At 30.2% G+C, this 24,077-nt stretch overlaps 1 protein-coding gene across 1 annotated transcript in view; it reads left to right on the forward strand.

The window, feature by feature from the left end:
* LOC127279601 (xylosyl- and glucuronyltransferase LARGE2s-like) overlaps positions 1 to 24,077 on the forward strand; it is a 181,095-nt gene that overhangs the window by 90,231 nt on the left and 66,787 nt on the right. The window contains exon 5 of the mRNA XM_051302041.1: positions 19,028 to 19,169. Coding sequence (XP_051157998.1) covers positions 19,028 to 19,169 — 142 coding nt within the window. The remainder of the gene's footprint in view (positions 1 to 19,027; positions 19,170 to 24,077) is intronic.

The following is a 24,077-nucleotide window of genomic DNA, read 5'->3' on the forward strand; positions in this document are numbered from 1 at the left end:
TTTTATCCAATACAACAAATTTTTCCTTTATCCAATACAACCATTCTTGCTTTTTATCTAATATAACCAATTTTGCCTTTTATCAAATATAACCAATTTTACCTATTATCAAATATAACCAATTTCCAATTTATTTTCCAATATGAGGCAAAATTCCTGAAATGTCCGAACAAAAAATTAAAAGTTCTCGAATTTAATCCATACTATTCTAAAATGTTGTTATTGTTGGTGAAAGTCTAAAAATCAATTATTATTGAATTTAATAAAATAGTTTTTAAATTACAACGTTTTTAATTTTTGACTTTTGAAAAAAAAATTTTTTTTCAATGTACAATATTTATAAGTAGAATGCATAAAAGTTAACATATATATAATGATTTTTAAAGCTTTTTTGACCGGCTACACGCTGTTAATAAATTTTTTTTTTTTTAAATAACATTTGACCTTGAAATTCAAGGTCAAAATGTTAATTTACGTTTATCTCAAAATCGGATTTTTTAAAATTATTTTTAACTATCTCAATGGAAAGCTTGACTAAATTCCTACAAAACATGTAATTTTCAGAGTGGGATCTTTTAAAGTTTTTGAGATATTAATTAATTAATTAATTAATGTTTATAACAAATGAATTATTTTACAAACGAATAAAGTTACCGTAATTCTGAAGTTAGTAATTGAAAGTTAACGTAATTCCGCATCCAACGAGCCCTATATGAAGTATTTTGGATAAGTAGATTGTTAATAAACAATTAGTTAACATTGCAATTGTTTATTAACAATCTACTTATCCAAAATACTTCATATAAGGCTCGTTGGATGCGGAATTACCTTAACTTTCAATTGGTAGGTTCAGAATTACCATAACTTTATTTGTTTATAAAATATTTTATTTTTTACTAACAACAAGCATCCAAAAGCCCTATATGAAGTATTTTTGTTCAATTTTAGTTAAATAACAATAAAAAATGAAATATTTTACAAACAAATAAAGTTATCGTAAATCTAAACTAACCAATTGAAAGTTAAGGTAATTCCGCATCCAACGAGCCCTATATGAAGTATTTTGGATAAGTAGATTGTTAATAAACAATTGCAATGTTAACTAATTATTTATTAACAATCTACTTATCCAAAATACTTCATATAGGGCTCGTTGGATGCGGAATTACGTTAACTTTCAATTACTAACTTCAGAATTACGGTAACTTTATTCGTTTGTAAAATATTTGATTTGTTATAAACATTAATTAATTAATTAATTAATATCTCAAAAACTTTAAAAGATCCCACTCTGAAAATTACATGTTTTGTAGGAAATTAGTCAAGCTTTCCATTGAGATAGTTAAAAATAATTTTAAAAAATCCGATTTTGAGATAAACGTAAATTAACATTTTGACCTTGAATTTCAAGGTCAAATGTTATTTAAAAAAAAAAATTTATTAACAGCGTGTAGCTCGTCAAAAAAGCTTAAAAAATCATTATATATATGTTAACTTTTATGCATTCTACTTATAAATATTGTACATTGAAAAAAAAATTTTTTTTCAAAAGTCAAAAATTAAAAACGTTGTAATTCAAAAACTTTTTTATTAAATTCAATAATAATTGATTTTTAGACTTTCACCAACAATAACAACATTTTAGAAAAGTATGGATTAAATTCGAGAACTTTTAATTTTTTGTTCGGACATTTCAGGAATTTTGCCTCATATAAATATCAATCAATCTAATTTTTTTCAATAGTAATTTCTTCAAGTAATTAATTTACAAAATGAGGTAAAGAATCATATTAAAAATGTAACAGTACTTATTATATTACTTACTTAATATATTCACGAAGTTGACTTTATATTCACTACGAAGTTCACTTTATATACACAAGAGTCACAATATATACACTAACTTTTACTTTGTATTCACTTACATACAGTGAGTGAATTTATATATTAATTTGATACACGTCACTGTTAGTGGTGACGGGAAAGTATGGCGTCGGCAATCCTAGACTTTTATAAAGTTTAGTATTGCTTACGTTTTATGCTTTTCTGTCCTTGGCCGAGCCATTGGCCACGCGTTGGCTGTGTATTTTTCCTCCATTTTCCTTTTCTCGCTCCTCCCTTTCACTTTCAGTTTTCCTCGCTTTTCCATTCGCTGGCTACTCTCACTCCGAGCGGCCCATTTCTTTCATTCTCGCACCTCCCACTCTTCTCTACTCTCACTACTTCTCTCCAACGCGACAAGGCCCGATGCCACTACTCTCAATTTCTGGGACCCGCATCAAAAAACTGATGCATTTTTGTATTAAAAAACAGTTAAATAAATAGTTTCGAGGTTCCATCTTGTTTTATATAGGTTTAATACACATATACGTGCATGAAGTATACGTATATATGTATATTAGGAATTATTTTAATAGTTTATTCCTTTAAATGGAAATTGTCAATATGCATAAATAATAATTATTATTTACATATATGTATATAGTATAATATTATTATATAATATAATACTAATACTAAATATAAGTATATAGGATTATTAATGCAATATTGTCCGTTTATAATTTCTGTTTAGCTCTTATATTTTTCTAAAATCTTAATCGACTTTTATATTTTTCAGTTTCAAATACACGCATAGTATCCTCCATTTTCCTTTTACCCTACTACTCTTTCCTCATAGTCAAAACTTCTAAGGCCCATCACTAACCTCCTAGCGCATCCTATTCCCCGGTTACTTTGGCGTGATATTTTTCACTAAAATTAGTTAATTAAATTAGAATAAAATTATGTATGCATGCGATTTTTCATTAGAGTATTACTAGCAGTATGAACGTTTATTTCTAAGTTCTAATATAAATTTTAGTTTATAATTTTAACGCTACGAGTGATTTTTAGTCAAAATGTATGTTCTCTCACAGTCAAGATGACGTGATAAGTATATATAAGCTGAGTTGCGAAAGCACTCGTCAGTCGATCGATACCTTGCACTTTTATCATTTCGCTCCTCTATCGAATAAAGTCTTTATACTATATTCACCAGAGTTTTTTACTTTCAAACCTGCCTCTACCCGGGACTACGTGTTCGCCACGCTTCCTCGACCAGAGCAGTATTCGCCTTACCGCGGTAAGTTTTTGAACTTTTTGGGTCTTCCCCACCGAACGATACCGGGAGTCACTCTCAGCGAGTCGTTCGGTGTGTGTAGTGACCACCAGGTGCCGCCGCACTGACGTAAATCGTACGGGGAGTCTCTCTCTACGGGCGTTTACGTTACGTGTTATGCCGCAAAGAATCTCTGGCCCCTCTATCCGATACCGGGAGTCACTCTCAGCGAGTCGGATTAGAGTACGGACACAGAGATCACCTAGTGACGTCACCTCACATTCCGTCTAACGATACGGAGGGCCACTCTCAACGGGTCGTGCGGTGTGTAGTGACCGCCAGGTGCCGCCGCACTAACGTAAATCGTACGGGGAGTCTCTCTCTACGGGCGTTTACGTTACGTGTTATGCCGCAAAGAATCTCTGGCCCCTCTATCCGATACCGGGAGTCACTCTCAGCGAGTCGGATTAGAATACGGACACAGAGATCACCTAGTGACGTCACCTCACATTCCGTCTAACGATACGGAGAGCCACGCTCAACGAGTCGTTGGACCACTAGAGTCAACCCCACCATAAACCGTAATACGGCGAGTTATATCTTCCACGTCGCCGTCACGTGACGTGACCGCCAGGTGCCGCCTCGCCAGCGTAAACGTACGGGGAGAATCTCTTTCGGGCGTTTACGTACCGTGCAAGAGCCGCAAAGCGCCATTACCGCAAAAACGTTAACTCCACGAGCGTTTTAAATGCGGGACGTGGCCACCAGGTGCAGCCACCTCAGGACCTGCGATACAGAGGACACACTTCCGCAAGATCGGTAACGGAAAGAGTTCCACGACTTTCCGAAATTTCACCATGTCGTTTCCTTCCGTAGATGAGTCAACGTCGCACTCCACGTCAACGAAGCCAAGCCGGTAATGAGTACCGACACCGACGAGCGAGACAACGGCTGTCTTTGTTAAAAGCACAACGTGCGGCCAAGAGGGAAAATACTCGACCGGAGGTCGCTACAACCACCGAACCATACAGTCCGTCTTACGTTCGTACGGAACGTTATACGCCAAAACCTATTTCAACTAACCTCTGGACCCAGTCTATGGAGGATCTCCTCCAGGCGTTAGATAGCGCCCCGTACGTCGCACCTTCTCCTCCCCTGGAGTTAACACCAGAGAAACAACCGGCTATTCCTTGGTACAAGCCGTACCGTATCCGTATACGTTCGAAGAAATCCGTCAACCGTTGTCTGCAATACGGCCAACCAGGAAAACCACGGATTTCTTGTATTGAGTTTTTACCAAAGAATAAGGTAATTAAGGTTATCCCCTCGCCGTCTATTGATTATGAGGATACAGATCCTGATATAATCGATCTGACCCCCGGTTCGCCGATTCAATAAGGTGTGGTCACACCAGACACGACGTACCAAAGATAAAACTAAAGAAATATTTTATGTACAGGGAAAAAAGGGGGTTTACAGAATATATTATTTTTATTAAGGTAATTTACTTGTGTCGTCATTGTTGTTTTCCTTTATTCCAATTAAGATTTCCTTTATTTTTTACAAATCACAACCCGTCACACGCTTGACGTGACCACCGGGTGCCGCCGCACTAACGTAAATCGTACGGGGAGTCTCTCTCTACGGGCGTTTACGTTACGTGTAGAGCCGCCAAGAGTTCACGGCCCACCGACACCGATACGGGGAGTCTCTCTCAACGAGTCGGTTAAGGTGTGGACGCGGGGACCACCGGGTGACGTCACTTCATAGTTTTCCCGCCTGGTATGAGAGAGAGAGAGATAGAGAGAGAGAGGGAAGTCTAAAGTACGTGTCAATAGACTTTTTCCCTAAATCCGTAAGCGACGTCCTGCTTTTCCGTAATTTAATCTCACTACGCAATACCACCTTTACGAGTAAACTTAATTAAATTTACTCAACTCCTTACCCCTTGATCAGGTCATTCATTCACTAACGTGACCGGTATCAAATTCAATGAATTAAAAATTAATTTACTGTAATACTGTATTTTTAAATCGAAAATATTCTACAAAATGCAATGTGACGAACTGGAACTCGTCAGAAGGTGGACATTTTATATACAATGATGTACCAACCCTTGGACAATAGAACCTTTGTTAATTAGGATTAAGTCTGAGGACTTAGGTAATAATTTCTATTCTCCTACTTATTACATGGAAAAATAAAGATATACCAACCCTTGGACAATAGAACCTTTGTTAATGTGGTATCGGTTGAGATAACGATTTTGATATCGCTTCAGGTAGCACTTTTATTTACGCTTGAAGTAACGCATATCTTTCATTCTATCTTCCTCTAAAAATCTTACTCTTCTTTCTTTCTGTTTTCAAAATAAAATAAATATACATATACCTGCATATACCTGTATTAGACCCTCAGAATAACCATCACAAACAATACCAACCCTGGCGGGAGAATAGACTTTTTGTGAATTTGTTAATGAGTATTAACCCTGAGGACCCAGGTAATAATAAAAAAAATTTTGTAATAAAATTTTCTGGGGCTCTAATACAGGTATATACATATATACAGATATATATTTATTTTTATTTTCAAAACAAAAAGGAAGAAAATTTAGATTTTAGATGAAGATATTCTTATGCCATTTTGAATTGTCTAAATAAGGAAACGAAATATTAAACGATGAAGTGCTTATGTTATATTCCTTGGTGTAAGAAATAAAGATATGCGTTGCGGTATTCAGTTTTAGACTTTCTTTAAAACTTTTTCACGTGACAAAGGGAGAAAGAAATTATTACATTTTTAGTTTTCAAAAAAAATAAATAAAAAAAGATCAAATTAAAGACAAAATCAAAAATGTTTAATTTTTAAAAAAGGGTCAAATTTTAAATCTTTTGAAACAAATTTTGCACCATTCGAAAGAGCAGGAAAAAACTTTTCGAAAACATACAAGTCAAATTTTTTTCATCCGTCTGTGTAAGAATTACAAGTCTTTAAAAATTCACTGTTTAAATTTTTCAAAAAGATTCAAATCCTATTTTCAAAGCCTATTTAGGCATTCTTAACTGCTCTTTTCATTCTACAATATTATAACAAGAGGGTTCACGTATTGATTCTTATATTTTATTCACACATGTTGCTGATTAAGGGAGGAACTAGAGGGGACTCAGGTGGGGGCTCTGCAGGGGATATCTGACCTTCATTTTCACTATTGATGTTTCTTTCAGTAGAATCTAAATTCAGATTGTCGTTGGGAAAATATAAACCTTCTGAGTCATCTGAATCATCATCTTCTATGTCTTCTTTATTCTTGAATTTCGCACTTTCGTCATTAATGTCTCCTTTGAACTAATCTTCGAGATTGTCATTACTAGAGCTAATATATTCTTTAACATCAAAAGGTTGCTAAAATTTATTTTGTTGAAAATATTCTGAATTTGAAACTTCAATTTCATACTGTTTTTCTCTATCACAATTAGAATTTTTATTAACAAGTTTTAAAAAATTTAAACAAATTATCTGTAATTTACGTAAAAAACCGATTTTTTATGTTTTACCAATCTGGACACGAATTTCTAGTATACTATGATGAATTGTAAAGACGTATGAATTAAAATTTTTTTTACCCTTATCTTAGTCCAAAAATACCCTTAAAACATCCATTATTAAAAAATATTCATATATTTCTATTTGGTAAATTTATATAGCCCTAGAAAATTGTAAGAATATAACTATGTATGTTGTATTTTAAATTACTAAAATTTTGATACAAAACCACCCCTATAAATCACCCTGTATTGTAGATATCAACTCTTTGGAACAAATACTAACCTACATAATGTCAAGATTTCTTTTAAGTCTCGTTTAACATGTAAATGTTTCCAGATGAAATATGTATTTCTTTAAATAGATGTAAGCCAAAACTACTCCTAGATAACAACCCCTATGTAAGATATCAACCCTCTAGCAGAGGAGAAATAGAAGCTCGTAACCTTTGACATACTTGACACACCTGTCTTTAGTGAAGAAAAAGTTGGTCCCTATGCCGCAAAAAACTCTTGAATATTTTAAATCTCTGTACCCTAAATAAACAAAATTTCAAAAATTTTAAATCGAAACCGATCCTCCTGTATGATTTTTTATGAATTTATTGTTTTTTATGCATTATAATAAAAAATTACTTTATTACGATGTGCAGATTAGTTGAAATTACTAGTTGAATTTTTTTTATACTTATTAAATGTAAAAATAATAATAACAACAATAATACATTACCATAATTTTTGGGAATTGTTACGGACGGAATTCCGTAAATTTTTAATTTTTTTTGTTAAATATTATTTATTAAAAATAATAGGGGAGACTGGGGCAAACCGGCCATGTTAACAGTTGTAAGGCTCTAGTAACTAAAAAAACTAATGAAAAACCTTTTATAATAGCTTGTTGGAAAGGTCATCTAATTGCGCAACTTTTTCCTACAGACACATGTACCTTAAAATGTATTGTTTAGCTGCTGCATCAATTTTAAAAAAATTTGCAAACTGGCCGGTTTGCCCCACCCCTGAGGTAAACCGGCCACCCCTCTGGGGCAAACCGGACAGTTTATTTTTTGCTTCCTCGTGGAGGAAGCTATGTAGTCCTTTTGTTTATAAACTTTTTAAAAATGGTGAAAACAAATTTTCCTCTATATAGAAACATGTTATATGAGATCCTGATCAATTGTCCGGATGTATGTATGTATGTGTGTGTGTGTGTGTGTATGTGTGTGTGGATCGTTTTTGTGAACACGATATCTTTAACAGGTTTTAATGGATTTGGATAAAATTTGGTAGGCTTATTTAACACATTAATCTCTCAAAAATGACGAGAGGATTTTTAAAAATACCCCAAAAAAAAATTTTATCGTCTTTTTTCCAAAAATTTTTTTTTAATTGAAAAAATTTTTAAATCGAAAAATTTAAGGTAATATATAATATAATCGTCTTCTTTATGTCAAGATGAATCGATTGATATATATAAAGTATAGATTTGATTGAAATTTAAAGAATTAAAGAAAGTTAAAAAATCAAAAATTCTCATTTTAGCTAAAAAAATTTTGTGTTTTTTTTAAATTCAAGTTGATGAATAAAATAATTGTATTCCTTGCATTAAAACGAATCGATTCGTATATATAAAGTTTATGTTACACTCAGAATTAATTAAAATTTTCTTTATTTTTCAAAAAATTTAATTAATTTAAAACATTTTTAACTCGAAATTTTTTAAATCAATCAATTGAATTGGACAAATTCATTGCTTCCTTCACGAGGAAGCGAATTTTTTGCTTCACACAATGAGGAAGCATAATGTTTATGAAATAAACATAAAGGACCCCCTCCTTGTTTCTTATCGATTTACCTCTTAGCTTGATTAATAATTAACTTTGATGTTTAACATTTAACACTTGGCGATATACTTTTAGTTTATACACATGTAAATCTTAAAGGGTCTTAATTGTTACCCGTATAACTCATGAATAAATAAATATATAAATAAATAGTTTCACTTCCTTTTCACAATGATATTTCTTATCAATTTAAAACACTTTTAAACAAATTTGATTTTACAAATGTTTTTAGATCGATGTCAACTTTGGACAATTTTATTAAACTAGGTAAAGATAAACTGCCTGTTATGAACAGTTCTAATGTTGTGTATAAGATTGAATGTAAAGACTGTGACATCGCCTATATTGGACAAACAAAAAGGCTTCTTGGCACAAGATGTAATGAACATATGAATAATTACCGTCTAAATAAAAAATATCACTCTGTGATTACTAAACATAGACTAGAAAAAATTGATGATAAATTCCATGATTTTGATTGGAAAAATATTAAAGTCCTACACCAAGAATCAAATTTAACAAAACGAAGAATCGCTGAAATGTTTTACATAAAAAAAGAACAAGAAAAATGTATAAACAAAATGACAGATTTAGAAAATTTAGATTCCTCGTACAATAAATTAATTAAGTTATTATAAAAAAATTTTTCTGTAAAATTTAAAATTAGTATATGTCGGTATCTCACGTTTGATTTTATGTATCATTACGCCAAGTTGTGAATTTCGTCTGCAATGAACCTGCCATCTGGGTCAAGTGCACGAAATTACTCCTGTCAGTCAGCGATTGCCATTTATAATGATGGTTTCATTGGATTTTAATTTCAGAACATTTTTAATTTTTAGAATAATTCTAATGAATAGGTAATAGTTTTAAAACAAAATTAATAATAACCTTCATCCTTCCTAACAATACTCAAAATATACTTTTTTATAGATATCTTATCATTGTAGTGTAATCGTAGTCTGACTAAGGATTTAATATTTAAGTTATGATCAGAATTAATTGGTATGTAAACTTCTACCTTTCTTTTTATTAAAATGTAACTGCATTATATTATTTAACGAATTATATTGTATTCTAGACTAATAAATTCTGATGAGGAGGTCGGTACCGATCTCGAAACGTCAAAGATATGTTTTTGTCTTTTACTGAGTTCCAAAAAGATTGCCAATAATCGAATTTTTTAATTATATATTAATTGGAACATCTGAAATATTTATTAAATAAATAAATCTCGATCGAACCATATTTTATTTTTTGTTTTATTATTAGAGCCGCATCTGTATCTCATTCCCAGACCACTAGCCACCTTTGTTTTGTATCTGTAATTGCTGAATTTAACGTGTTCAAATTTTCGCATATCCAATGACATTCAATTCTATTTGACATTTGAGTAAAAAAGAGGCTAGACTTAGATAAATCAAAAATTAATTTGTAATCATGATTATTAATCTTTCTTTTTTTGTTAAAGTTTTGGACTTGAGCAGTTTCAAATAAGACCAAGACTGGGTAGTGGTCAGAGAGTGTGACAATGGGACATACTTTAAAGTTCTGTAACATAGATAGCTCATTGTGAGAGCACCAAACTAAATCCAATATACTAGATCCCAACGGCCCCTCATAAGTAAATGTCTCCACTCTGTCATCAGGTGCACGCCCATTCAACAAAATAAGTCCATTCATTTCGATAAAACTTGCGAGAAGTCTACCCTTCCTGTCTGCAATTTTATCTAATGATTTTCGTAAAGCAAAAAAAGAACTATTATCAACAATATTAAAGTATAGTTGATTTAAATCATACATCCTACAGTTAAAATCACCACCTACGATTAACGGCAGATTACAAAATTCTTGTAGAATTAAATCCAAATGAGTATTAAAATCCAATAAAAAATTTTCTAACTTTAGACAGGGGGGAAGATATACTAAACAAACAATAAAACATAGACCCTCCATAAATACCTTAACAAATATACAATTATCCAACAAAAGGATAGGTTCCATCTTACAATATTTGTCGTTGTAGCAGATCAGAAGACCACCACTCGCTCTGCCATAGGAAGCACTCCTCTTTGCTGATCCGTATATGAACTTGAAGTTGTGTAGAAAGCCGGGTAGCACATTGATATTTGACGTTAGCCATGTTTCACAGATACACACTATGTCACTATCCACTATAATTTGTTGCAAGTCAGACAGATTGGTGAAGCCGTGAGAATTCCAAAAGCATATCCTCCTGGTGGGCAGGTTACTACATCCCACTTTTAATTGAAAACTTGACTGCTATTGTGTGTTGTGAGTATCATCAAAGTGGGGATCCTTCTCCACCACCCTCATTTGAGAAGGGGAAGGGCCAGAGAACTGCGAAAGACGTGCAGATTTTCTGGGGGTTCCATCATCTTTAGTGAAGAAATCATCCAAGCAGCAGTCAGTAGAATTGTTATGATTGGAATCCTTCTTCGGACGTCCTCTTAAGCGTTTAGTACTATGTGGAGTTGTTGGAATCTTGCGCTTGAGAAGGGAGGAGGCATAATCCATTGTATGGGTTGGGGATTGATTAGCACCATTCTTGTTGATCATAGAAGCAATATCACTTTCACTTAAAATTTTATTGTTATAGACAATCTTGTTCCTCTTAATTTGGACTTCCACGCCTATATTATTAAGTGTCTTCTTATGATCCAAAAGAATTCCATATTCCTCTCTTTCCTTCTTGGTCTTATCATTGGAGATGCTGAGGTTGAGATTGCGAAAGTCTTGCAATTTGGAAAAAGCTTCCTTCACCCAGCGGGATGAATTAAATTTTATAATGACTGGTCGTTTGCCCTTTGCAGATCCGAGTCTGAAAGTTTCATCAATCGATGATTTGGGTATGACTAAGTTGATTTTCTTGAATGTGTTTTCAATCGACGATTCAAGGTCGTTATTGATAATATCGTCGTCTTGAATATTGTATACAATTAGATTTTTCCTTTTGGATTGTTGCTCGAAATAGTTCAACTTATTCTCCAGAAAATCAATCTTGAGCTTGCACTCTGCAATTTCTGTAGAATTACTCCCGCGATTCTCCCTTAGTTCTTGCACATCTTTAACCAATGTCGAGTGTGATTCCGTCAGAGCATTAATGCTCTTGAACAACTCGTCGATTGAATTCTTCAAGCCAGTAAAGTACTCAGACATGATGCACAAAAATGAGGAAACAACAAGAATGCACACACAATTTAACAATTAACACGGTGCAAATACTTGATTTCCGTTCTAACGGCACTTGCAAACAATCAGAAAGGTTACTCAAACTTGAAATAGTAAAATTTACTCAGACTGAATATTTGTTTGATAACAGACAGCGAAACACGTCTTGACACGACAACGGTTCGCATGGAACTCCTCGTCACTAAATATAAAAAAACAATAAAGAATCTTCCCAATAAGGAAAATAATAAGATAGGATTAAATTTCAATTAAAGAAACATCTTATTTATTATAAAACAAATATTTTCAACTATAATTGTTGTCGTTCACGAAGAAACGTCTGCGTTGAACTTTGTAAAACTTCGTAAATCTCCGTAAAAAGGACAAAGATTCACGAAACCGTGCACGAAGTTTTCTAGGCGATAGGTAATCTTCGTGAATTTCTGTTGCAAGGGAAACAGACATAGGCCGGTTTGCCACACAGGCCCATTTTGACAATTAAGATCTGTATAAAAAAATGCTAAGTAAAATCATTAAATAATATAACGAAAAATTTAACTGAGGCATGCACCTTTTAAACCTAAAAAACAATTTTAATAAATATTACACGATTTTCTCACAAATTGCTTATGAACAGATCCGTAAAAATTTCTAGTGGAAGCGAAAAAACAAACTTTTGTTTATAAAATTGCATAAACACAATTAAAAAATGTCAAACTGAAGAAATAAGTTATTCTTAATATAGTCTTTTTAAATTTATAATTGACATATTTTAAAGTTTGGCCATTTCTGAGAAACTAACACCTGGCCGGTTTACCTACATGGCCGGTTTGCTTTATTATTATTAGCAAATGAATTGAGATTATTGAACTTTATATTGCGAAATAACATAATCTAAATTACAAGTCGATTTCGCTAATTGTGGGACTTACAATGTATAGAAGTTGCCACGTTAGTCTGGAATATTAGGAAATATTTATAAATTACAAAGGTTACTCAGGTGGTTGAACCGATCACGCCACTAATCAAATGCAAGTTCGCTAAAACTTGCATGGAAACAACGAGGTGTTGATTGCAAAATCAACCCTCACACTACTTAAAATAACATACAAACAGGGTGTGATCGTTCCCACCGAATTATTCTTCGAGAAGTCTTAATTTGTTTTTCTCGCAAAGCGGATGTGTTTCCCGCAAAAAGGCGGATGATTATTAAATTTTACTCCCACTGAGAGTGGTTTAGTTTATTGTTTATTCCCCGCAGTAAGGGTTGAAATTGTCAAATTATCTAAAATTATAAAGTGTATATTCCACAATTTGTGAAGTCGACTATCATATAAAAAGTTCATTGAAAAAGGAAGATTATTTTATCAAGTATAAAGTGTTATAAATGTAAAAAGTGCAGAATCCTTTCCTGTTTTTCAAAATATTTATTATCATCACAATTGTTTATATCTCAACTTAACAGTTTGAAAATTCAGGTTTGGTGAACCCAATATTATGAATTTTTAATAAACAGAATTTGAAATATTGAAATAATTGTTCAAAGACAATAAATAATACATGTTTGTCAAAAGAAAAAATATAAAATAAAGGAAGGTAAAAAGAACAACTTCCGCATACCTCAGAGTCGTCTGACAAACAAAAGTTTTAAACTCCTAAGAGTTAGAAAAGTAATTTGATACTTTTCTGTATCATTTTAATTATTATTATTCAGGTGAGTTGCTCTGAATTTATATTCACTATTTGAAAATTACAGAATCTCATAAAACAAACACTATCACACTTACTCCAAATACACGAATTATTTTCTTGTTGTTTAAAATCTTTCTTTCATTATTGATCTCTTTATTGTGCTTGCAATAAATGATTTTTTGTAAAACTTGAATTGATAATTCAAGTAGTTTAACGTAGTAGCCGTTTTAATTGTAATCATTTTTATTAAAGATGCAAGTTAGTTAGAATTTTTCTAACATCGATGATATTTTCAAACAACTTTTTTTGCTCATTATTTCTCTCTGACTTCAAGATATAGGTTAATGCATTTCCTATTGCACCTGTTTTTATTTCTGGATTTAATTTCGGAATGCCTACGTTAGTACAATTTTCCGGAGCTGGATATTTTTTACACAACTTTGTTTGATTTTCTTTTTTAATTCCTGTTTTTAAAATGTTGCCCCATAGTTTTGCAACTGATTCATGTATGGCCGCGCCAACTTGTTTATGTATGCAATGCACAGCCAACAATCAAATTGTCAAACTATATAACCTCTGTTTACTTCCTACAATGTTTACTATAATTCTGTGTCTTAAATATTTTGACCTGAAAGTTGATTCAAATGACTGAATTTTAGGTTATGTGATTATTCGAATATAATGAAAAATTAAGAAATAATAATACACATAAAAATAATTTTAACAGCGTTGAATTTTAATTGAAATATAAAAATATTAATTACAGTCAAATATTGAGTTCAAATATTAGGAGAAATATAGGTTATGTCATGTAAAGTATAAATTCGAATACAATAAAATTACGATAATATACTGTTGTCGTGGTCATGCATGCCTTCTCTTTTTTGTCCTATTTTAATGTATTTGTTACAATGATGACGTTTATTTGACGTCAAGAACAGAAAAGAGAAGACATCAATGACTACGATTATACCTTTTTAACATTTTAGTTTTCTATAAAACAAAGTACTAAGAAAGACGCAATTACGAATTGCAATAATGTGAATGTGAAAGGTGCTACTAAAAAAAAGAGAAGTAAAATCAATAAAACTGCTAGCAGAAATGCATAATTGCTTATGGTTTAATACTTTTTTTTATAGAGTTTAAAGAAATATGCTTTAAAATTTGTTTTAGAATCAACAAGTTTGAAAATGTCACAAGGAAATAAAAAACTATCAGGTGCTCAAAATTTAAAGAGAAAAAGACAAATAGAAGCCGAAAATGAAAACAGTGCAAAACAATTTGCAAAATTTGTTAAAGTTATAGACCGCAGTGAGACATTAGTTGCTGACAATGCTACAAACATTGACAATTGTTCAACACCAACCAGCGAACATGTTTCGAATGCAGATTTTGCCATTCCTACTTCGGCTGCTACTGTTGCTTCTGAAAGAGATAAAGAAAAGCTTTCTTAGTGTATCGAGGATTCATTATCACAACACCATGACAATCTTAATGAATCGGTGCCCGGGCCTTCTAATTGTCAAATATTGAAGACTCCTTCGTCAACTTTACCGTTGTGCGTTTCAGAAGACATATCTAACTGGCCAAATTTTTTGACAAAAAGGGAAATTGATGTGATAGTGTTGCGGGGACCTAATAATTGTAAACTTGACAATGATACTAACTACCTGCGTGATAAAAAAGGTCACCATTTTTCAAATAAACATTTCCAAAAAATAATTCTGAATGGAGAAATGTATAGTAGGACGTGGCTTGTTTATTCAAAATGTTCTGCAAAGGTATTTTGCTTATATTGCAATTTATTTTGCCGAAATTCATTATCGAATTTAGCAAATAACGGTTATGATGATTGGGCTCATATTTCGTTGGCTTTACAAAAACATGAAATTTCGAAGGATCACCAGTCAGCAACATATAACTGGTTGCAAGCCACAAAAGCATTAGCAAGACAAACTGGAGAGGATCAACATTTAATGAAACAAATAGATGACGAAAAACAAAAGTGGAAGGCAATACTCGATAGAATGTTGGCAATTACATTGTTCTTGGCCCAAAACAATTTGGCTTTTAGAGGAAGTTCAGACATTATAAACACTCCACACAATGGAAATTTTTTGGGTTTAATTCAATTGTTAGGTAAATTTGACCCCGTCATGATGGAACATTCACGCAGCGTCGCCAATAATGAGACAAAAAACTATTATTTTAGCAAAAACATTCAAAACGAACTCATTGATTTGCTCGGAAACGAAGTAAGGGATACTATTATCAAGAAATTAAAAAAATCTAAATATTTTTCAATCATTTTCAATCAGTCATATTGAGCAGCTAAGTGTTACATTGAGATTTTTGATATTGATGACAATTCCGTGCGTGAATGTTTCATTAAATACACACCAGTATCGGATTCCAATGGCAAGGGTCTCACGGATTTATTTCTGGATGAGGTGATAAAGAAATATGGGCTAGATATGAATGATTGCAGGGGTCAAGGCTACGATAATGGTGCAAATATGGTAGGAAAACAAAAGGGTGTCCAAAGCCGCATTATCAAAGAATATCCCAGGTCATTTTCTATCGTTTGCGGTTGACACAGTTTTAATTTAGTTGCTTCTGACGCTGCTAAAACTTCAGTTAAATCAGTCTCATTGTTCGGAGTTATCCAACGTCTATTTGTCTTTTTCTCATCTTCTACAAAAAGGTGGGAAACAATTTCAAAATATACAGAAACACTGACATTAAAAAAAGTTTGTGAGACACGTTGGGAAAGTAGAGTTTCAAGTCTTAAAGCTGTCAAGTATCAATATACTGAAATGAGAGATGCACTACTAGAACAACACGAGGAAAGTACTGATCCAGTTGCAGCTTCAGAAGCCAGGTCTCTCGCCGAACATATGAATCAATACGAATTTTTGCTCGTTCTTGTGATTTGGTACGATTTACTCTACCAAATAAATATTGTTAGTAAATCCTTGCAATCAGAATCGGCCGACTTGTTATTAGCAACAAGTTTATTACAAAAATGTTGTAAATTTGTCAAAGACTACAGAAATAATGGTTATGCATCAGCTGTGATTGTAGCAAAGGAGATCGCCGAAAAAGCAGACATTTCCCCAGTGTTTCAACAATCTCGAACCCGACGAAGAAGAAGAATGTTCGACTATGAATCTCAAGATGAAACTCCAACCAACCCAGAAGAAAATTTTAAGATCACCGTATTCTATACTTTGATAGATACAATTGTAAATTCTCTCGAAATGCGTTTCGAACAAATGTCGAATTTTAATTCAATTTGGAGTTTTTTGTATACTGTATTGTTTACTGCTGACTATTCCACTAACTGTTGCCAAAGGTGAACGCAGTTTCAGTAAACTAAAATTAATAAAAACATACCTAAGATAAACATTAGCTCAGGAGAAACTTTCGAATTTAGCAATTTTATCAATTGAAAATGATATTGCTAAATCCATACCTAAAGATGATTTAATTGTCAAATTTGCAAATGCTAAAGCAAGAAAGGTGAACTTTATATAAATTTATTTATAATGTATGTGCTTTTATCGTCGAATATTGCGAACATTGATATCTTTTAATAATGTTATTGTATAAAAGATTGTATTATGCTGGCTGGTTGAATCATTAAAAATCTGCCCATTATTAGTAAAATTTAATAAAATGTAAATTTTTTAAAGTTTCTTAATGATGTTTTCTTAACGTTCAAGACCTAAAAAATGAAAAGCGTATGCTTTTGTTTTAAAATTTTGTTTTTGCTGTTTAAAATATTTTGAAAACAAATTCCTTACCGTCAACACCCTTTTTTAGTCAAATAATACATAGGAAAATAAATACAAATATATATATACCTTTATATGTGTGTATATTTTTTAAATGTATAAAAAAAGGGCGCCAAAATGCAACTTCGCTCTATTCTAATAAAGTGCTAGGGCCGGCGCTGCATTTTAATAATAGTCAAAACAGGAGAAGAATATCATTACTGTACTCAATGCACAATTAACAATATTCAAGCTAGTTCCGTAAATTCCTTTTCTAGCTTCTCCTAACAATTTTCCTCAAATCATGGCCGCCTGAAAATACCTCTACTTATGATTAGCGGGCACAATATCTTCAATTTAGGTCATCGAAAAATAAAATTTTTAATATTTTCTTGAAAAGTAAGCTCGTTGCTATCGTAGGAACTACAATCAACATATATATTTATATAGGTATATATATATTTCTGATAGTGAAGATTCCAATTTCTTCAAAATGTCGACGGTCACCCGGAAAAAAGGAAGAAAACTTGGATCGAAGAATATGATTGAGAAAGAACAAAAAGTTAAAATTGATCTTTTTAATTTTTGGGAAAAATCATGCACCTCATAAAATGAATGCCTTTTCCATTATTTTAGGATTCTGTAACAAACATTAAAAGTCAATCGAAGGAAGCTGCATTGTTAAGAGATATTGATGTTTTTATTTGGGACAAAGCTCCAATGGCTCTACGTTATGCTTTGGAATTAATTGATCGAACGTTACGTGACTTCATGAATGTTGATATACCATTTGGAAAAAAAGTTATGTTATTGGATGTTGATTTTCGATAATTATTACTTGTTAAAGTTAATGCTACTAGAAGTGAGATACTTAATTTATTCATTAAACTCACTAGTTTATAAAATTATTTAAAAACTTTTACATTATCACATAATATAGAAACTTTACCTGAAGAAGTTGAATTTACAAAATACTTATTGGCAATTGAAAACAGTACTTTAAATAATAGTAATAATAATTTAGTAGCTCCAGAACATTGCGTACAAAACAATGATTTAGTTTATACAATTTTCAGAGAGTTAGTAACGAGTCGAAAATACTGTGATTTAGCAAAAGATGAAATATTGTCTGCACGAAATGATGATGCGTATGAAATTAGCAGTAGAGTAGTATTCTGTGTTTCTTATATATCAAGGAAATATGTTTTACAAATTCATATTTGCGTAACGAAAGGTAACTTTTATCAGAAGCATTTGATAGGAACTTTTCCATATAAACTGAACTAGAAATTAAGATTATTTACTTTGAAATCCATTCGGTTTTCTTTTTAAGACCGCAATCAAGCTGTGATAACTTTCTATGTCTGATTTATCCATGAGATGGCACGTTTTTACAACCTAGAGTGTATTTTATAATTAATTTTTTATTTTTGTTTATGTAACTCCTGTTTAATTTTTATTTACACATACAAAGTACTGTGTATATTAACTGTTTTAAGTTATAATTCTTTAAAAACTTAGTATTCATTATATCCATGTGATACAGTGTTCTAAAATGGCAGCATTACTCCTTTAATTTTTATAGAGAATATTATAATTTAGGATTTACAGACCAATTATTCTTAGAATTAATGAATTTTAACCTGGGGTGCAATTATGTAATTACAGTTTGACTTTCACATTGACATTGAATTTCATAATGACTTTCACTTTCACTTTTAGTGAAATTCAATTAAAAATCGTATTTCAGTAACAGTGAAAATGAAAGTCATTATGAAAGTCAATGTCGATGTGGAAGTCAAAATGTTATTACATAACTGCACCTCTGTTCTAGGATCTAGATCTTCAATTGCATATTATATAAAATGCTATTTTTCTCAGATTCACATTTCCAAAGAATAAAAAGAAATTAATATTAGATCTAAATAAAGGATTAATATATACATTTCGTTACCATGTTTGGTCTCAAGGACATGCAGCTACTAATTATTCATTTTGGAAAAAAGCTTCTACTCCTTACGAGGTATGTATAAATTTATATTTTTTTCCCTAATAGCACCCATATATCCGTTATATTAGATTCATTATTTAAAATGGTTTCAAATTTTTTTCAAATTTGTAATTTGAAACTCATAGATGTCAAAAGATATTAAAATCCGATAATTAAAAAAAAATTTCTTCGAACTTTTAACATTTTTTAAAATTAACTTTATATTCTTAATAATGACCCCCAAAAAGCTACAAATAACAAAATTTCATGTAAATCGGTCAATTTATTATTTTCTATTCTTTTCATTTCCATGTGATAGCAGAAACTTATATTTCATTACCTATACACTGTTTATGGATAGAGTAGAAATAAACTACTTTTTTCGTGTACTTTTATAATCTATAAGAAGAAATTACAATAAGTTCAGAGTATTTAAAAGTTAAATTCAAATTCAACACGAGACATTCAGAAAATGGTTTTTTGTTGTGTGTTACGTATTGAAATGAAACGTTTTAAGTGACTTCAACAATTCGGACATCTTAAAAATCATTACAAACTTTAAAGTTCTATATAAAAATACTCTTCTAAGGAATAAACTTAATGCTTTGTTGAGGTGGTTGTCAATCCGTATTCAATATTGAATATGAATGATTATGGCATTGGTGTCAATTTTAAATAATTTTTTTTAGAAATGTCATTACAAATTAATAAAACATCATTTTATTATAAATATATATACATATATTGCTTCCTCGTGGAGGAAGCTATGTAGTCCTTTCGTTTATAAACTTTTTAAAAATGGTGAAAACAAATTTTCCTCTATATAGAAATATGTTATATGAGATCCTGATCAATTGTCCGGATGTATGTGTGTGTGTGTGTGTGTGTGTATGTGTGTGTGGATCGTTTTTGTGAACACGATATCTTTAACAGGTTTTAATGGATTTGGATAAAATTTGGTAGGCTTATTTAACACATTAATCTCTCAAAAATGACGAGAGGATTTTTAAAAATACCCCAAAAAAAAAATTTTATCGTTTTTTTTCCAAAATTTTTTTTTAATTGAAAAAATTTTTAAATCGAAAAATTTAAGGTAATATATAATATAATCGTCTTCTTTATGTCAAGATGAATCGATTGATATATATAAAGTATAGATTTGATTGAAATTTAAAGAATTAAAGAAAGTTAAAAAATCAAAAATTCTCATTTTAGCTAAAAAATGATGTGTTTATTCAAATTCATGTTTATATATGAAATAATTTTATTCCCTGCATTGAAACGAATTGGTTGGTATATATAAAGTATAGATTTGATTTAAAATTTGAGAATTAATAAAAATTGAAAAATCGAAAATTCATATTTTAGCTAAAAAATTTTGTGTTTTTTTTAAATTCAAGTTGATGAATAAAATAATTGTATTCCTTGCATTAAAACGAATCGATTCGTATATATAAAGTTTATGTTACACTCAAAATTAATTAAAATTTTCTTTATTTTTCAAAAAATTTAATTAATTTAAAACATTTTTAACTCGAAATTTTTTAAATCAATCAATTGAATTGGACAAATTCATTGCTTCCTTCACGAGGAAGCGAATTTTTTGCTTCACACAATGAGGAAGCATAATGTTTATGAAATAAACATAAAGGACCCCCTCCTTGTTTAAATTACTGTCTTTGCAAACAATTTTTTTACCACATAAGGTACAAACTTTCTATTTTATTCATGAAAAACGCGTGATTAAAAATAAATCAACTACATCTACAAAACTTTTAACTAAATTTAGCCAACTTGTTATCATTTATTTTCTTACACGATACAAATACAAATTCCAATAGCAGTAACTAATGTTGCGTATATTAATAAGAATAAGAAGTGATAGAAAATTTGGATAATCTAATCTTTGCATCTGCGGTGTTCTAGGGAAAATACTCTCTTATTATTTTTGTTGACAGTGCGGATTTAAAATTACAATATTGATCATCCAACATTTATTCCCAAAAATTATAGTTATGTATTATTATTATTTTTACATTTAATAAGTATAAAAAAATTGCACTAGTAATTTCAACTGATCTGCACATCGTAATGAAGCAATTTTTTATTATAATGCATAAAAAAACAATAAATACATTAAAAGTCATGCAGGAGGATCGGTTACGATTTTGAATCTTTGAAATTTTGTTTATTTAGTGTCCGGAGATTCAAAATATATAAGAGTTTTTTTTCGGCATCGGGGACCAACTTTTTCTTCGTTAAAGATTTTTCTTCGTGCGTGATAGAGACTTCTATACATAGGCTTAACTTTTACGTTTTTCTATATGAAGAACGGCAATTTAGTACACATGCGTATTTTTACGTGTAGATTACAGGAAAAATATAACGAGATTGATTCGATTTGATGACTACGACCTAGAAAAGATATAAATCGGTTTCTTTCGAAATAATTGCAAAAAATGACCCAGTCTCTCCCCTTAAGTGGTGCCGTAATTTTCCCCAAATCTCAAATGTCATAATATTCATTTGACATAAAACCAGTTGACATAACCAATATTTGTCATAATTTTTTTGGTCATAATTTTACTTTAGCATAAATTTTAATTGACATACTAATTATTCAGCATAATTCGCATTTGACAGAATGTTTATTTAGTATAAGTTATATTCGGTATAACTTTCAATTGTCAAAATTTTTATTTGGCATAATATACATTTGTCATAATCTTTATTTGACATAATTTTCATTGATCATAATTTTAATTTGGCATAATTATCATTCATCATAAAATGTATTTGATATAATGTTCATTCGTCATAACTACTTTTTGACATAATATTTATTGGTAATAATTCTTAACTGGTATAACGCTAATTTAACATAATGACTATTGGACATAATGCTCATTTTTCATAATTCTTAATAATCATAACTGTCATTTGTAATAATCACTGTTTGATATAATGTTTATTATTAATAATCAGCAATTGACATAACGCTTATTTAGTATAATGTGTATTTGACATAATGTTCATTTGTCATAATTTGCATTTCACAAAATGCTTATTTGTCATAATTCTTATTAGTCATAACTTTCATTTGTCATAATTTTTATTTGGCATAATTATCATTTAGTATAAAATATATTTGATATAATGTTTATTCGTCACATCGATGGTTTAATATAATTTTCATTTATAATAATTCTTAATTGGCATAAATTCAATTTAACATAATTGTTATTTGATATAATGTTAATTTGTCATAATTTACAATTCTCATAATGCTCATTTGTCATAATTCTTATTAGTCATAACTGTTATTTGTCATAATTACTGATTGACATAATGTTAACTTTTTATAATAAGCACTTGACATAATCTTTATTTCGCATAATTTAAGTTTGACATAATGTTCATTAGACATAATTTTAATTTGACATAATGTTCATTGTTCATAATTTTTATTTGTCATAATTATCATGCAGTATAAAATGTACTTGATATAATGTTCATTTGTCATAACTATTTTATGACATAATGTTTATTTGTAATAATTTTTAATTGGTATAACGCTAAATTAGTATAATGTGTATTTGACATACTGTTCATTTGTCATAATTTTCATTTGACATAATTCCCATTTGTCATAACTTTATGTGTCAACGATTTTTTGCTGTATCTTCCCATCCTTGGTTTTTTAATTAGTAGTTTGTATATGTTGGTAAAGTAGATTAGGTGGCGCTGTCTAATATTTCTGAAATTAATTCTATCTTGCTTTTAAATATGAAAATTACAATTTTAATATTGTACAATTTTTTAATGTCATCATTATTAATATGAATTGTCATATTATTTTTAAAAAAATGTAATTGAATTGTACAATATTAAAATTGTAACTTGGAAAAAAAAGTAATTTTTCATATTTAAAAGCAAGATAGAATTAATTTCAGAAATATTAGACAGCGCCACCTAATCTACTTTACCAACATATACAAACTACTAATTAAAAAACCAAGGATGGGAAGATACAGCAAAAAATCGTTGACACATAAAATTATGACAAATGGGAATTATGTCAAATGAAAATTATGACAAATGAACAGTATGTCAAATACACATTATACTAATTTAGTGTTATACCAATTAAAAATTATTACAAATAAACATTATGTCATAAAATGGTTATGACAAATGAACATTATATCAAGTACATTTTATACTGCATGATAATTATGACAAATAAAAATTATGAACAATGAACATTATGTCAAATTAAAATTATGTCTAATGAACATTATGTCAAACTTAAATTATGCGAAATAAACATTATGTCAAGTGCTTATTATAAAAAGTTAACATTATGTCAATCAGTAATTATGACAAATAACAGTTATGACTAATAAGAATTATGACAAATGAGCATTATGAGAATTGTAAATTATGACAAATTAACATTATATCAAATAACAATTATGTTAAATTGAATTTATGCCAATTAAGAATTATTATAAATGAAAATTATATTAAACCATCGATGTGACGAATAAACATTATATCAAATATATTTTATACTAAATGATAATTATGCCAAATAAAAATTATGACAAATGAAAGTTATGACTAATAAGAATTATGACAAATAAGCATTTTGTGAAATGCAAATTATGACAAATGAACATTATGTCAAATACACATTATACTAAATAAGCGTTATGTCAATTGCTGATTATTAATAATAAACATTATATCAAACAGTGATTATTACAAATGACAGTTATGATTATTAAGAATTATGAAAAATGAGCATTATGTCCAATAGTCATTATGTTAAATTAGCGTTATACCAGTTAAGAATTATTACCAATAAATATTATGTCAAAAAGTAGTTATGACGAATGAACATTGTATCAAATACATTTTATGATGAATGATAATTAT

Source organism: Leptopilina boulardi, unplaced genomic scaffold, assembly GCF_019393585.1.
Source record: "Leptopilina boulardi isolate dan_hultmark-lab unplaced genomic scaffold, ZJU_Lbou_2.1 LbouV2_219, whole genome shotgun sequence".
Taxonomy (NCBI): Eukaryota; Metazoa; Arthropoda; class Insecta; order Hymenoptera; family Figitidae; genus Leptopilina; species Leptopilina boulardi.